Source organism: Pseudophryne corroboree, chromosome 3 (assembly GCF_028390025.1).
Source record: "Pseudophryne corroboree isolate aPseCor3 chromosome 3, aPseCor3.hap2, whole genome shotgun sequence".
NCBI lineage: Eukaryota > Metazoa > Chordata > Amphibia > Anura > Myobatrachidae > Pseudophryne > Pseudophryne corroboree.
The window spans coordinates 753,712,934-753,730,173 of record NC_086446.1 but is presented as its reverse complement, the minus strand read 5'-3'; the positions used below and the strand labels follow the sequence as shown (position 1 = coordinate 753,730,173).

Sequence of the window (17,240 nt, the reverse complement as noted above, 5' to 3'; positions counted from 1 at the left end):
CACCACCTTAGGGAGAGAACTGGGGACGAGTCCGCAGCTCTGCCCTGTCCGAATGGACAAACAGATATGGGCTTCTTTGAGAAAAAAAAAAAAAAAAAAAAACACACCAATTTGACACTCGCCTGGCCCAGGCCAGGGCCAAGAGCATGGTCACTTTTCATGTGAGATGCTTCAAATCCACAGATTTGACTGGTTTTAAACCAATGTGATTTGAGGAATCCCAGAACTACGTTGAGATCCCACAGTGCCACTGGAGGCACAAAAGGGGGTTGTATATGCAATACTCCCTTGACAAACTTCTGGACTTCAGGAACTGAAGCCAATTCTTTCTGGAAGAAAATCGACAGGGCCGAAATTTGAACCTTAATGGACCCCAATTTGAGGCCCATAGACACTCCTGTTTGCAGGAAATGCAGGAATCGACCGAGTTGAAATTTCTTCGTGGGGCCTTCCGGGCCTCACACCACGCAACATATTTTCGCCACATGTGGTGATAATGTTGTGCGGTCACCTCCTTCCTGGCTTTGACCAGGGTAGGAATGACCTCTTCCGGAATGCCTTTTTCCCTTAGGATCCGGCGTTCCACCGCCATGCCGTCAAACGCAGCTGCGGTAAGTCTTGGAACAGACATGGTACTTGCTGAAGCAAGTCCCTTCTTAGCGGCAGAGGCCATAAGTCCTCTGTGAGCATCTCTTGAAGTTCCGGGTACCAAGTCCTTCTTGGCCAATCCGGAGCCATGAGTATAGTTCTTACTCCTCTACGTCTTATAATTCTCAGTACCTTAGGTATGAGAAGCAGAGGAGGGAACACATACACCGACTGGTACACCCACGGTGTTACCAGAACGTCCACAGCTATTGCCTGAGGGTCTCTTGACCTGGCGCAATACCTGTCCCGTTTTTTGTTCAGACGGGACGCCATCATGTCCACCTTTGGTATTTCCCAACGGTTCACAATCATGTGGAAAAACTTCCCGATGAAGTTTCCACTCTCCCGGGTGGAGGTCGTGCCTGCTGAGGAAGTCTGCTTCCCAGTTTCCATTCCCGGAATGAAACACTGCTGACAGTGCTATCACATGATTTTCCGCCCAGCGAAAAGTCCTTGCAGTTTTTGCCATTGCCCTCCTGCTTCTTGTGCCGCCCTGTCTGTTTACGTGGGCGACTGCCGTGATGTTTTTCCCACTGGATCAATACCGGCTGACCTTGAAGCAGAGGTCTTGCTAAGCTTAGAGCATTATAAAATTACCCTTAGCTCCAGTATATTTATGTGGAGAAAAGTCTCCAGACTTGATCACACTCCCTGGAAATTTTTTCCTTGTGTGACTGCTCCCCAGCCTCTCGGGCTGGCCTCCGTGGTCACCAGCATCCAATCCTGAATGCCGAATCTGCGGCCCTCTAGAAGATGAGCACTCTGTAACCACCACAGGAGAGACACCCTTGTCCTTGGATATAGGGTTATCCGCTGATGCATCTGAAGATGCGATCCGGACCATTTGTCCAGCAGATCCCACTGAAAAGTTCTTGCGTGAAATCTGCCGAATGGAATTGCTTCGTAGGAAGCCACCATTTTTACCAGGACCCTTGTGCAATGATGCACTGACACTTTTCCTGGTTTTAGGAGGTTCCTGACTAGCTCGGATAACTCCCTGGCTTTCTCTTCCGGGAGAAACACCTTTTTCTGGACTGTGTCCAGAATCATCCCTAGGCACAGCAGACGTGTCGTCGGGATCAGCTGCGATTTTGGAATATTTAGAATCCACCCGTGCTGTTGTAGCAGTATCCGAGATAGTGCTACTCCGACCTCCAACTGTTCCCTGGACTTTGCCCTTATCAGGAGATCGTCCAAGTAAGGGATAATTAAGACGCCTTTTCTTCGAAGAAGAATCATCATTTCGGCCATTACCTTGGTAAAGACCCGGGGTGCCGTGGACAATCCAAACGGCAGCGTCTGAAACGGATAGTGACAGTTCTGTACCACGAACCTGAAGTACCCTTAGTGAGAAGGGCAAATTTGGGACATGGAGGTAAGCATCCCTGATGTCCCGGGTCACTATATAGTCCCCTTCTTCCTGGTTTGTTATCACTGCTCTGAGTGACTCCATCTTGATTTGAACCTTTGTAAGTGTTCAAATTTTTTAGATTTAGAATAGGTCTCACCTAGCCTTCTGGCTTCAGTACCACAATATAGTGTGGAATAATACCCCTTTCCTTGTTGTAGGAGGGGTAATTTGATTATCACCTGCTGGGAATACAGCTTGTGAATTGTTTCCCATACTGCCTCCTTGTCGGAGGGAGACCTTGGTAAAGCAGACTTCAGGAGCCTGCGAGGGGGAAACGTCTCGACATTCCAATCTGTACCCCTGGGATACTACTTGTAGGATCCAGGGGTCCTGTACGGTCCCAGCGTCATGCTGAGAGCTAGGCTTCTGTTCCTGGGAATGGGCTGCCTGCTGCAGTCTTCTTCCCTTTCCTCTATCCCTGGGCAGATAAGACTCTTATAGGGACGAAAGGACTGAGGCTGAAAAGACGGTGTCTTTTTCTGCAGAGATGTGACTTAGGGTAAAAACGGTGGATTTTCCAGCAGTTGCCGTGGCCACCAGGTCCGATGGACCGACCCCAAATAACTCCTCTTCCTTTATACGGCAATACACCTTTGTGCCGTTTGGAATCTGCATCACCTGACCACTGTCGTGTCCATAAACATCTTCTGGCAGATATGGACATCGCACTTACTCTTGATGCCAGAGTGCAAATATCCCTCTGTGCATCTCGTATATATAGAAATGCATCCTTTAAATGCTCTATAGTCAATAAAATACTGTCCCTGTCAAGGGTATCAATATTTTTAGTCAGGGAATCCGACCAAGCCACCCCAGCTCTGCACATCCAGGCTGAGGCGATCGCTGGTCGCAGTATAACACCAGTATGTGTGTATATACTTTTTATGATATTTTCCAGCCTCCTGTCAGCTGGCTCCTTGAGGACGGCCCTATCTATAGACGGTACCGCCACTTGTTTTGATAAGCGTGAGCGCCTTATCCACCCTAAGGGGTGTTTCCCACCGCGCCCTAACTTCTGGCGGGAAAGGGTATACCGCCAATAATTTTCTATCGGGGGGAACCCACGCATCATCACACACTTCATTTAATTTATCTGATTCAGGAAAAACTACAGGTAGTTTTTTCACATCCCACATAATACCCTCTTTTGTGGTACTTGTAGTATCAGAAATATGTAACACCTCCTTCATTGCCCTTAACAAGTAACGTGTGGCCCTAAAGGGAAATACGTTTGTTTCTTCACCGTCGACACTGAAATCAGTGTCCGTGTCTGTCGACCGACTGAGGTAAAAGGACTTTTTAACGCCCCTGACGGTGTTTGAGACGCCTGGACAGGTACTAATTTGTTTGCCAGCCGTCTCATGTCGCCAACCGACCTTGCAGCGTGTTGACATTATCACGTAATTCCATAAATAAGCCATCCATTCTGGTGTCGACTCCCTAGAGAGCGACATCACCATTACAGGCAATTTGCTCCGCCTCCTCACCAACATCGTCCTCATACATGTCGACACACACGTACCGACATATAGCACACACACACAGGGAATGCTCTGATAGAGGACAGGACCCCACTAGCCCCTTGGGGAGACAGAGGGAGAGTTTGCCAGCACACACCAAAGCGCTATATTTTACAGGGATAGCCTTATAATAAGTGCTCCCTTATAGCTGCTTTTATAAAATCACAATTTCGCCAAATTTTGCCCCCCCTCTCTTGATTTAACCCTGTTTCTGTAGTGCAGTGCAGGGGAGAGCCTGGGAGCCTTCCTGACCAGCGGAACTGTGTGAGGAAATGGCGCTGTGTGCTGAGGAGATAGGCCCCGTCCCCTTTTCGGCGGGCTCGTCTCCCGCTTAAAAATGGATTCTGGCAGGGGTTAAATATCTCCATATAGCCCCGGAGGCTATATGTGAGGTATTTTTTGCCAAAAAAAGGATTTTCATTGCTGCCCAGGGCGCCCCCCCCCAGCGCCCTGCACCCTCAGTGACTGCCGTGTGAAGTGTGCTGAGAGCAATGGCGCACAGCTGCAGTGCTGTGCGCTACCTTAAGAAGACTGAGGAGTCTTCTGCCGCCGATTCTGGACCTTCTTCTCTTTTCAGCATCTGCAAGGGGGCCGGCGGCGAGGCTCCGGTGACCATCCAGGCTGTACCTGTGATCGTCCCTCTGGAGCTAATGTCCAGTAGCCAAAGAAGCCAATCCATCCTGCACGCAGGTGAGTTCACTTCTTCTCCCCTAAGTCCCTCGATGCAGTGATCCTGTTGCCAGCAGGACTCACTGTAAAATAAAAAACCTAAGCTAAACTTTTCTAAGCAGCTCTTTAGGAGAGCCACCTAGATTGCACCCTTCTCGGCCGGGCACAAAAACCTAACTGAGGCTTGGAGGAGGGTCATAGGGGGAGGAGCCAGTGCACACCACCTGATCCTAAAGCTTTACTTTTTGTGCCCTGTCTCCTGCGGAGCCGCTATCCCCCATGGTCCTTTCAGGAACCCCAGCATCCACTAGGACGATAGAGAAAATATAAATATGTTTGAATACAGCTATAACAATGCACAGTAAATACCGGATGTATATCACAGAATACTTGTGCTAAATATTCAGGTAGCAGTGCACTTGTTCTTAACTAACACTGTCTAAAATGACATGTAGAATTACTCAAGTGCCTGTAAGAGCACGGTGCTGATAAGACAAGCAGCTTTACAGAGGAGAGAGTCCTGCAGTCCCAGAGATCAGCCCAGGTAATAGTGAAGATGGCGCCAAAATCTGTCAGTGAGAGAGAGAAATGCAGCTTCAGGGCGGGAACACCAGCAGTAGATGGCGCCTGGAGCTGGGGGTGGAGCTACAGGTCAGAGCCTTATCCCCTATGCTGGACTTCACCACTGGGTACTGCGGAGCCTTTTGTAAATGGAATTTAGTAAATATGACCTGTGCTCCCTGCCCTGGTAGATATAGTGGGGTCCCTGTGCAGTAGTGTCCACGCCAGCGACACGGTCCATCTCCTGGGACCGCGACCGGACTGCAATTTACCTGCGGGTCCCACCTGGGGGACCCTCTAACCTCCTCCCTGATGTGCAGCCACGCGATCCAGGAGAGTGTGAGCAGTGTGTGCCTGAAGTCCGGTGCGCCTCCACTGTAAGTACCTTGGAATAAGGCCGCGGGAGTATGCAGCGCTGTTGAGGGAGGTGATGTAGCCACAGCACAGCATATCAGAATGACATTCAGTGCTGCAGCCTTGAAGTCTTCTTTAAAAGCTCTTTCCAGGGATGCCTAGCGCAGCCTCACCTGTTAGTGACCTGCACTGCAGGCACCAACTTACAAACTGATCTCCAATGCCTGGAGGCGGGGTTATAGAGGAGGTGGTGCAGCGCATCCTGGGAACAGTCAAAGCTTTAGCCCGTTGGTGCCTCGGATCAAGTTCCAACTCTACACCCCGATGTATTCCCTGCAGAATCCCAGTGTACCCCGCTGCAGAAACCTACTAACCTGTCCATGAGCCGGTGATCAGTGCTCCTGTGTAGGCTGCCGGGTCCAACATATGCTTCGCTGTGAACCCCGGTGCAGTAAAGTGACGCTGCAGAACGGCACCTCACTTTACGGAACCAGGGGTCACAGTAGCGCACAGGATTCAGCGCCCGGCAGGAGCAGCAATGACCGGCTCCCTGGATTGGTGAGTATATTTACGGTGCAGGGAAAGGAGAATGCGGCGCAGTGGGGTGGTTGACCCACCAGCGCATGCGCAGCAGGACATCAGGGTATTTTTCCCTGATGATGCTGCGGAGCGTCATCGCAGGGATAGCACTTGCTTGCAAGTGATAACTGATACATCCCTGCTATGTAATCAATTATCACAGTGCGGATTCGGACGATTTCATCACCTTGCATCCTTGGATGCAGATGGTGATAAATAGGCCGCATAGAGTGTAAGCTCCCCTGCACCAGCTGTGACATGCATTGCTGAAATATTCTGTGGAAAGTTCTGCAGAACGTGAGCCATCAGCCCTATATAAACAGTATATGATAAATACTGTCAGTGCTGGCAGCAGGATAACCCTCACACCTTCCTGCTGTATGTTTAAAGTTTCCAGTCCCACACAAGCATGCGGAGCGCCTGCAATGTGCTATCTGCACTCTGCCGCCTCCTCCACGTCCCGGCCGCTCACTTCCTCCTCCGCTGCCCTGATGATGACACACAATCACACACACACTCCTCCCAGGAAATCGCGGGAAAAGCCGCGTCGGGGCGTGGCCACAGAGGAGAGCAGCCAATCAGCGCTCGCTGATGTTCATTCCGGGAAAGCCTGTGAGTCAGGTTTCGCGCCATCTGAGCCGGGCAGCAGCAGCTGCAGTGAGTCAGTGGCAGGGCGTGCAGCTGGTGGATGGGTACAGCCCGGACAGTGTGCACACCACTGCCTGCAGCACAGTGTCCAGGTCACCAGATAGCAGGGACAGCTCTGTGCTGTGTAACAGCTGCACAGTTATCTCACACATGCTGCCATGTCCGCCCCTGATCACTGTGACTTGCTGTGCACTTTATCCATGATGCACCTAGCTGCCTGTATGGGGGCTCAGCAACATTCAGTGTGAAAGACATAACTCCCTGCATTATTCTGTGTTACACTCGTGTATGTTACTGGGGAGGGGGCCACAGTGCTCCTGCAATGAGAACTGCTGAATGCAGGTGCCTGTTCCATGCTGGAGACGCTGCTTACACCCACGTTTAATATATATGTATCTGCCTTTCACATCCCTTAGTACTTGGGTTGTTTGGGGCTACTTCCACCACCAAGATGGCTGCCCGGCCCGGCCTCGCTCTATTCCTGGCACTGATAGCCCCGCCCCCTCCCATGCGGCGAGCACCACGTGTGCCGGCAAAAAAAGTATCAGAGGCGAGGGCCAAGATGGCGGCGCGGTGGGGAACCGGAGAGGAGACGCTAACCATCGGGGGGATGGAGTTCTTCGCCGCCGGAGGCCGCCACCAGGTACCGCAGCAGCTGCCCCAGGCTGGCAGAGGCGGGCGAGGTCCGGGGTGGGCACCGGGGGCCCCCAGAGGCGCTGTCTGCACTAGCTGCCGGTGACACGTGGATAGCAGAGACACGCGTGTGTGCAGGAGCCGCCCGTGGGAGCGCCCGGTCACCGGCCCCGGGTCCACCCGGCTATAGTGCCTGGTGTCCTCTTTGTGCATCTGCAGTAACAGGGTGGGGGCCCCTATACAGGGAACCCCAAAATTATCTGTAACATGTGGCCCCTGAGTACCTGCCAGCTGCTGGCACACTGCCCCCACATCTCAGCTTTATATTACACTCAGCCTCTAACTTTTATATTACACTCACACTCTGTGATCTGTATTACCTCTATTATAACACCCCAGCCCCTGACTGCAATCTGTATAACATGTATTAAATCATCCACCCGGCCTCTCGCTCTAATCTGTATTCCTTCTATTATGTTACACCAAGCCCCTGACTGTACTCTGCATTACTTCTAATATATCATCCCTATTCTGCTATATCATCCCAGCCTCTGACTCTAATTACTACTATATCATTATCTGTATTACATCTACTATAACTTCCTAGCATCTGACTTCAATCTGTGTTACTTCTAATATATCATTCCAGCCTCTGGGTTTCTAATCTGCATTATAAACACTATATCGTTCCATCATTCTGACTCTCATCTGCATTCATTCTACTATATCATTCCAGCCTCTGTGCTCTCTAATCTGCATTACTTCTACTATATCATTCCAGCCTCTGTGCTCTATAATCTGCATTACTTCTACTATATCATTCCAGTCTCTGTGCTCTCTAATCTGCATTACTTCTACTAGATCATCAGTCTCTGTGCTCTCTAATCTGCATTACTTCTACTAGATCATCAGTCTCTGGCTCTCTAATCTGCATTACTTCTGCTAAATCATCTCGGCCTCTGTGCTCTCTAATCTGCATTACTTCTACTATATCATTCCAGCCTCTGGCTCTCTAATCTGCATTACTTCTACTATATCATTCCAGCCTCTGGCTCTCTAATCTGCATTACCTCTACTATATCATTCCAGCCTCTGGCTCTCTAATCTGCATTACCTCTACTATATCATTCCAGCCTCTGGCTCTCTAATCTGCATTACTTTTATATCACCCATACCAGCCTCTATTACCTGTTTTACTTCATCCCATCTTCCTTTCCTTATCTGTTTTACTTCTATAGCATTCCATCTCTAACTCTTATCTATATTACTCTCCATTCTGCTCTATGTTTTCCTGATGTGACGTCTAGCATTGTGTATCAGGTAGCAGTCAGGAGATGATGCTGTTATGGTGCAGGGTGAGATCACTGTGCTTGTATTATTGATCCCAGGACATGCCTGCTATAGATACTGTGTCCGGCTATATGTATTGCAGGACTTGTTGTTATGGCATAACTAACTCTTGTGGAATTGTGATGGAGGGAGATGAGTGCATCTGGTCACACAACTCTCTCTGTCTGGTACATTGAGGAAGCTCAGCCTATTGGCATCCAGGGAGCTCCACGTGTTTAATGCAATCTACTCTGAAAGCCCCAGACTGCTGATGTGCATGTCTTCTGTCTGTATGCAGTGCTAACGTGTATTGTGAGTGCACAGGATCCCCTATAAATGTATTGCTGGGCAGCTGCGTAATGGTGTTATTGGGGGGGGGGGTCTCTCTCTTCCTATTTACATTAGGGATATAGAGCTTTGTAGAACACATCTGAATGTGCTGCTTTGTTATGGAATTTGCTTTAATTAATGAACAGCCCATGTGATCCCTTTTTTTGTTTAAATGAACCTTAACATAGTTTCTACAAAATGCAGCCTGGCAGATGGGGGCATCCGCCTGGACCCCTAAGAAGCAACAACTGATACCCCGTTCACACTGCACAAAAAATCCAGTATCAACCCAGTATTTTGCCCGGGTCGACACGGGTCGTTGTGCAGTGTGAACGGGTCACTGCTGAATTCCCGGGTCGCATGACCCAGTTATTCAACCCGTGAATAAAGAAGGGTTATTACTGGGTCAGATGCAGTGTGAACGGGTTTCCCCGGATCGATTCGACCCGGGACCCATTCACAGTGTATAAAGAGAGGTCATCTCCAGTTTCGCCTCCACAACCGCCCCAGATGCCAGCTCTGTCCCCGCCCCCGGAAGCCACCCTGTTCACGCTGCACGGGTCCAATGCCGGATCACACCCGGGAATGACCCGTATCCAGTTCCTGGGTGCGCCCCGGATATTGCAGTATGAACAAGGTATGAGTTAGCAGGACTGTATAGCAGGCTGTTAGTGGCCATAAGGAAAGCACTGGAGGGTTGCCTGAACCAGGAGGTGGAGATATAGGGGGCTGGACCAGTGCATCCTGGGAGTCTGAAAAGCTTATCTGTTTGGTGCCCAATCTGCTGTCGCTTCATCATATCCCAAGGTAGATCCTGTGGAACACTGTGGACCCTGATAGAGAAGTGGTTCTTTTTTGCTCTTTTTACTAATGGTTGAAAATCGATAGCTAGCGAGTGTTTTTCATCATCCCCATCAATACAACACCTCCAGGTACCTGTCCCACATCATTTACCCCATTATTGAGCTTTTTAGAGAAATTTGCCTGATAACAGACATGTCTTTATCGGCCAAATTGGGCTATTTACGTCCATGGTTATTCATTGGGGGGCGGGGTGCAGCATAGGTTCTGTACAGTGGGCCTAATTCAGATGTGGTTGGACTTTCTATCGCTGCTGCTTAAATGGGGTCATGCAAGCCGGTCACTGCCGTTCCTACAAAGAGAACGGGAAGTCCCTGCCTGCCGATGGTGACCCTGGCCTCATCACTGACCCAAAACGGGGGCAACACACCTCTGTTTTTGGAAATTGCAAAATGGCAGCGGACCGTTAATCACTGACAGTCGCGTCTGAACCAGGCCCTGTGTTCCGTACCTTTTTAAAATACAGATTATCCTACCTTTTCTCCTGCTCGGTGGGTGCACATAGCAAATTGAAGATTTCCTCAGAAAAATCAATGCCAGTTTGGATTGAATTCCAAATGCAATTTGCAATGTGAGTTTGGCGCGAGAACGGATCGTAGGACCTAACTCGCACCTGATTGGATCTACCCCTTCTGTTATGCTGGGTGCACACTGACAGATATATCTGCAGATCAATTGATCTGCAGGTATATATATATATGGACGGATTGGGCAGTGTGCTCTGCATACACACTGCCTGATCCATCGGGGACTTGCGTCATGAACTGGGCGGGCGTGTACACACACCAGCCCAGTTCAGCTGTCAATCACCACCGGCTGCCGCAGCATGTGTACGGGCGGTCGGCTGATCGCCCGTACACACACAGCGATGCGCCAATATATCGGTAGATATATTGGCCGTCGGCTGTGCTGCAGGGCCGACGTGTACACACTGGCCGACGGACCCGCGATATATCGGCCAGTGTGTACGGGCCGTTACGCTGATCTTTTGTGAATAAAAGGTTTCTGTTCACTCATGTAGTGCACTGTTGAAGAGGTTACTCATCATTTTGTTACAGTGTATCTTCTGTGCAGCTATTCAAACAGATACATTTTTTTTCCAGTGTGTGATTATGGACACACATTACAATTGGTGAATCTGTTACTCTCTCTGGTGCCTAACGTGAAATGCGTCCTAGTTTGCTTCCCACCCTTACCTTCAGCAACCTGTACCACCATCCTCTGTCACCTCCTAGCTTGGTGTGCACGTAAACACCAGTGGTACGATGGCTGGTGATAGGGTGACCTTCACATATATATGTATCAGAATTAAATAAAAAGCAATCTGCTAATTCAGAGGTACACGTTTCATGGGCAGCACGGATGGTGTAATGGTTAGCATTACTGCTTCACAGCACTGAGGTCATGGTTTCAATTCCCACCATGGCCCTAACTGTGTGGAGTTTTTATATACTCCCCGTGCTTGCGTGGGTTTCCTCTGGGTACTCCGATTTCCTCCCACAATCCAAAAATATACAGGTAGGTTAATTGACTCCCAACAAAATTATCCTTAATTAGTGTTCACTCCAGCGGACGGGCGGGGCGCGCGTCCGTTAGGGGCACAAGCGCGCGCCGAAATGGGGTGTGGCTATGGAAATAGGGGGCGTGCCCACTTGCACGTAATGCAAGTAGGCGGGTCAGTACACAGACGGGGGCGTGGGCAGACGGCGCCGTCACTGTTGGGGGGCGTGCCCAGCACCTACGGAGGTGCTGGGCTTCCACCAAGCTCTCTGAGAGCGTGCGCGCGGCATCTTTACACGCTGAGAGGGGCAGAAAGCGGGCGGCTGTTTTAGCAGGGCGCCGCAGAAAGGGCAGGGCGGGTTTTGCCCTTAAAAAATCGGGCAGGGCGCGGCGCCCTGCTAAAACAGCCTAGAGTGAACACTACTTAATGTGAATGTGTGTAGGCGTACATGTGATAGGGAATGTGGATTGTAAACTCCACATGGGCAGGGAATAATGTGAATGGGCAAATATTCTCTATAAAGCGCTACGGAATATGTGTGCGTTATATAAATAACTGGTAATAAATAATGCTGACACTTTAGAATGTAAGCTCTCACGAGCAGGGACTTCAACCTTCATGTGCTTATCATTCTCTTACTTAAACATCCTCGCCGGCACCTAATCCCACCGTTTTCTGCCACTCTTGATACTTATATCAGTGTTATTAACCCTGTACTTGTCCTAGACTGTCATCAACTGTAAGTCACTATTGTCCTGTTTTGATTTTTATTTTATGTACTTTGTAATTGGGCGCTGCGGATCCCTTGTGGCTCCATATAAATAAAGAATAATAATAATTGTTCTTCAACTGGAGAGCTTTCTCTGCTCTTAGGGGGACATTTACTAATCAGTGATAAGAGCGGAGAAGTGAGCCAGTGGAGAAATTTCCCCATCAACCAATCAGCAGCTCTGTATCATTTTATAATATGCAAATTCTAGATGTTACTTCAGTGCTGATTGGTTGATGGGGCAACTTCTCCTCTGGCTCACTTCTCCACTCTTATCACTGCTTAGTAAATGTCCCCCATAGTCTGTTAATTCCTCATCTCACTTTCCTATCTTAATATCTTCATAATAAAATGTAGATACGTATACTTTAAAATATTTACTTACTTGAGTCATTTCCCTGAGATAGTATAGTGCCCAGCGAGAAACAATGAATCACCTAAAATGTGTAATGAATGAATCACTTTAATAGTGAAATCCCTTGGGTTTTATTTGTTAAGGATGGATAGGCTGTCATGCGAGAGGGGGCATATACTGGTTATTGTTTGTATAGCACCACCATATGCAGCAGAGTTGTACACGTAAATGGATGCTACACCTCAGTCCCCGTGTTGCGCTTCCAGTCCGAATTCCCTAAAACATAGACGCACCCCTACACTTCCTATGGGTCCATTTTAGTCAGCTGCCAAGTAACCTACCAGTATGCTTTAGGTGAGCAGAGGGGAACCGGAATACCTGGCAGAAACCCTTGGAGAGAACACGTAAAGTCCACATAGATTCCTGGGGGTCAATTCAGTTCGGCAACTTATGAATAGCGCCGGGAATTAGCTCCCGACGCTATTCAATTCAGCTGCTAGTGACCCGCAATTGTCGGGAATTCTTCTCTCATCCCCGGGGGATGAGAGAAGAAACCCGACAAAAGTGCTGCCTCGCGGCCGGCGCGAGGCTGATTCTGTCGGGAATCAGCCTCGCGCCGGGGAGTTAAGTCGGAGAATGCCCGTTCTCCCGACAATTCAACCTGTTTAGTCGGCGAGAACGGGCCATCGCCGACTTAACTGGAGCTGAATTGAATAGCGTCGGGAGCTAATTCCCGGCGCTATTCATAAGTTGCCGAATTGAATCGACCCCCTGGTTAGAATTGCTTTAATACCCATAGAGGCAATGCTAACCACTGCCCCAGGCTGAGAGTGTGTTGTAGCCTGGTACAGTATATGTTGTGACACAGCTCAGCTTGTGTCACTGTAAAACAGGGGCGGCCAATAGGTTTTGCTATCAGAGCATGCTGAGATGTGTAGTCCAACAGCAGCTGGAGCGCTGCTTATTGCCCACCCCCGTTATAAAAGGGATTGTATGTACACAGAATATATCTTGGACGGCAATAGACATGGTTACACCCCATAAAAAATGTTTGACTGAAGTTTTTTGCGGGCTCGGAACGTTTACTGAAGTTAGTTTAGGATTGCAAGAATTATTAATTAGTAACCAAAAAAGATTTCACTACAAGTAACATCCTGTTGTAAAGCACAATGGTATATGCTGGTGCCATATAAGTGTTTTTCAGAAATAATTATATATACCTGAACTTTTCACACTCTTATACAGAAAAGCTATATTTGTCTGTGTTACACTGGCCTTATGTCATACTGTGATCCGGAGCTGTGCTTCTGATTGGTGATCTGTGATTTGTAACCATCAACCGATTGCCATTCACACTTAATGGACGGGACTGTTGCACTTCAGTGGGCACTTTTGTGGTGTAACTGGTCCATCCATGGCATGTGATTGGGACCGTTGGTTTGGTTAGATGTGGGTTTGCTGGTCTAGGAACTTAGTATAAATGTATAAAACACGGCGAACTGGTTTGCTCCAAATCCGTGGCTTTTTATGTGAAATACTCCTTGCCCTAGCCTCTGGGCCACGTTCCATAGCACAAACCATGATGGATCTTTTCTCATAATATTTACACTGGGAAATACATTTCAGCCTTGTGTTTGTATATAGAAGTTTCCTTTTCTTTTTCTCCCAAGCATTCTAGAATGTTTTTTTTTTTTTTTACCGAAAGGCAGATTTAAAATTTCTTATCTCTATAGATGATTTGGAATATTAGTAATCGATGAATATGTGCGTTAATATTTGCGGCTCAGTTTTGATGAAAATTATACAGTCTGCTCCCATTTTTAATCGGTACCTACTTTGGTTGTACTTTACTTTCTATGTCACTGGGGAGGGTGTCGTACGGTATGCCGGCGCTCGGGCTCCCGGCGACCAGCATACCGGCGCCGGGAGCCCGACCGCCGGCATACCGACAGCGTGGCGAGCGCAAAGGAGCCCCTTGCGGGCTCGCTGCGCTCGCCACGCTGCGGGCACGGTGGCGCGCTACACTATTTTATTCTCCCTCCAGGGGGGTCGTGGACCCCCACGAGGGAGAATAGTTGTCGGTATGCCGGGTGTCGGGACTCCGGCGCCGGAATCCCGACATTCGGCATACGGAAGACCACCCACTGGGGATGCTTTTGTAGCTGTAGGTATTACTGGGAGATTGTTGACCCTTTCCAAGATGCGTTTGAGAAGCGTGCATCCGTACAGCCATCAATCCTGTTGTTCACCATCCACTGTGTTTGTCTGCCCTGTGTAAGACGTTTAGCTGATGGGGCGGTTTCTTTGTGTCATTTACTTGATGCATGATTTCTGGTCTTTCCTGAGTGACCTGTATTTCCTGTTTCAGCTGTTGGATGTACACACCTGGATTAATGTCAGATGATTTCTTGGGCTAAGGGAGGATAACCTGTACACTGTAGCATGTCTTTTTGGTGTCCATAGCCCAGTGATGGGTATCAGGCTATAAATCTTCACTTGCATCCTCCGGCTTTTTCCTGCTTTGTCGGATTGTTTGTAGCTTGTAATTCTTGTTTAAAAGTCTACTGATTTTGTTATTACAGACCACTGTCTATCATTGATTAAATGTATTTAATTAACTTATTACTGAGAGTAGGATGTAGCATCTATCCTTGTGTATCAATGCCTATTTCCCTATAGAGTGTAAGCTTGCGAGCAGGGTCTTCCTACCTCTGTCTGTCTGTGTCTTTGCCCAGTTATGTTCTACAACTGTTGTTCTAATTGTAAAGCGCAACGGAATATGCTGCGCTATATAAGAAACTGCTAATAAATAATAACTCCAGGCCCTTTAAAAGTTAGAGGGCTTCCCAATGCGTACCCCAAAGTGTATCAGGCGGCCTACTACCTTCGATATGGCCGCATCTTTGTTTACCTGGTATAATGGAATTCTTTAAGTAGTGATCCTTTTCTAAATGGCCGTTTATGACTCAAGGTAACCTAAACTGCATTTCCCGTATATGTATATACGTGGAAAAAAATAAATAAATATATATATATATATATATATATATATATATATATATATATATATATATATATATGCAAGATGTCTGGCACTCACGCTTACAAGCATGCAACGGGTCCGGTGCACAACCTCTCCTTGACGAGCATATGGATCCACACGTTGGAGGCACTCGGCGAAATAAACTGACAACACCACAGCCGGTAAAGTCAACGTTTCAGGGACTTCTCCCTTTTATCAAGACACAACCAGCACTATCACAAATAGACATATATATACATAAAAATATCTTACCAAACACCAATCAATGAGCTGCATCCGCTTTCCCACCTACACCGGCGCCGGAATCTGCAGCTGTCTCACATCACGCGGTGAACAGCGTCTTTGCAGGGTGGGCGCGGCTTGCTCCTACTGTGGACGGGTTGCCTAGCAACAAAACCCCCTCGCGTCCTCCAGCCAACCGCCGCAGCCCAATACCGCTGACATCACAGGCGCGTCACTTCCCCCGTGGGCGCGGCCTGACCGGCGGCTGCTGACTGGCTCTCTCACCCGAGGGGTTGCCTAGCAACCGCCCCAAGCAGGAACTGGCCACGAATGCCAAATAACACCACATGTGTAAGTGAACATAAATATGATACAAATATTACACCCATGTCTATGGGGACGTAGAGGTATACTGATCGTCCTCCAAAATAAATATCATGGAGAGCGGCCTAAAAGAACATATAACAATAGATACATATCGGGCATCTGAATAAGAAAAAACCACATAATAGAGGACAGGCAATCCTATAACAGCTAGGGATAACAATACTGACATTGATAATGTATTCTACAATAATAGCATGTCAAAGCAATATGGGATCCTTACAATAGGTATTCCGACTATAACCCATCTAGCTACGGATAAGACCAGACCCACTATATGATATGATGATTCACAAGAAGCAACTAAAGCTCAATGCTTCATTGAGGCCATGGGGATGCACGGTCTGCAACTTGTGTATCCACCATGCCTCTTTCTGTAGTAGGGTTTTACCCCTATTGCCCCCTCTGATACTATCCGGGATGTGATCGATTATTTTATAACGAATGGTAGCAAGAGAGTGGTGACAATTCTTAAAATGTCTTGCTACTGGCTGGTCACTACCTTTCCCCTCTAGTGCGGCCCTAATGCTGGATCTGTGTAAGGCAATTCTCTCCTTAAACTGCCTCACACTTTTGCCAACATAAAGTAAGCCGCAAGGACACTTTATGTAATACACAATGAATTTGCTGCTGCATGTAAGGGCATAATTAATCTTGAAAACTTTCCCTGATCTGGGGTGCAGAAACGTATCACCTGTTTCCAGGCAACTACAGGTAGTGCATCCTATACATCTGTAGTTCCCCGGTTGTCGTGTAAGGAAATGGGACGGCTTTTCTGGACCATGCTTAGAGATATCATTATGAACTACAAAGTCCTTCACGTTACGACCTCGCCTATAAGAAGCCATCAAAGAGGTATTTTTCAATGAGGGCAATTCTTTATCCCTGGAGATCACAGGCCAAATCCTCTTGGCCCTACTATATAGAAATTTGCTGGCAGTAGTATAGTCCTGAGTCCACACCATCCGTGACTGGTCATCCGACCGTATTTTGGTCCTGAGCGCTTCCGATCGTGAAATGGCTAATGCTTTTTGTTGGGCTTTTTGTAATGAATCTGTAGTATATCCTCTGGATTTGAATTTCTCAGTCATGCAGGAGATCTGTATTTGGGCATCTTCCTCGTTGCTACAGATTCGTCTTATACGTAAAAATTGGGAAAACGGAAGGCTCCACTTCATGGAATCTGGATGAAAGCTGTTTGCTCTTAAGACCGTATTTCGGTCAGTGGGTTTATAATACATACTTGTATTAATGCTGAGATCAGCACCTATTGAGACTGCTACATCCAGATAGTGGATTTTATCAAAACTGCATTCAAATGTAAACTTAATGTCAGAGTCCTTAGTATTGATAGTTGTCATCATCTCTTTGAACTCTGTTTCCGTTCCTGTCCAGACGATAAAGATGTCGTCTATGTAGCGAC

General features: G+C 48.0%; 1 protein-coding gene across 1 annotated transcript in view; it reads left to right on the top strand.

The window, feature by feature from the left end:
• The first annotated feature begins 6,456 nt into the window (after positions 1 to 6,456).
• LOC135056783 (peroxisome proliferator-activated receptor gamma coactivator-related protein 1-like) overlaps positions 6,457 to 17,240 on the top strand; it is a 69,116-nt gene continuing 58,332 nt past the window's right edge. Inside the window, exon 1 of the mRNA XM_063962361.1 lies at positions 6,457 to 7,033. Coding sequence (XP_063818431.1) covers positions 6,842 to 7,033 — 192 coding nt within the window. The 5' untranslated portion in view covers positions 6,457 to 6,841. The remainder of the gene's footprint in view (positions 7,034 to 17,240) is intronic.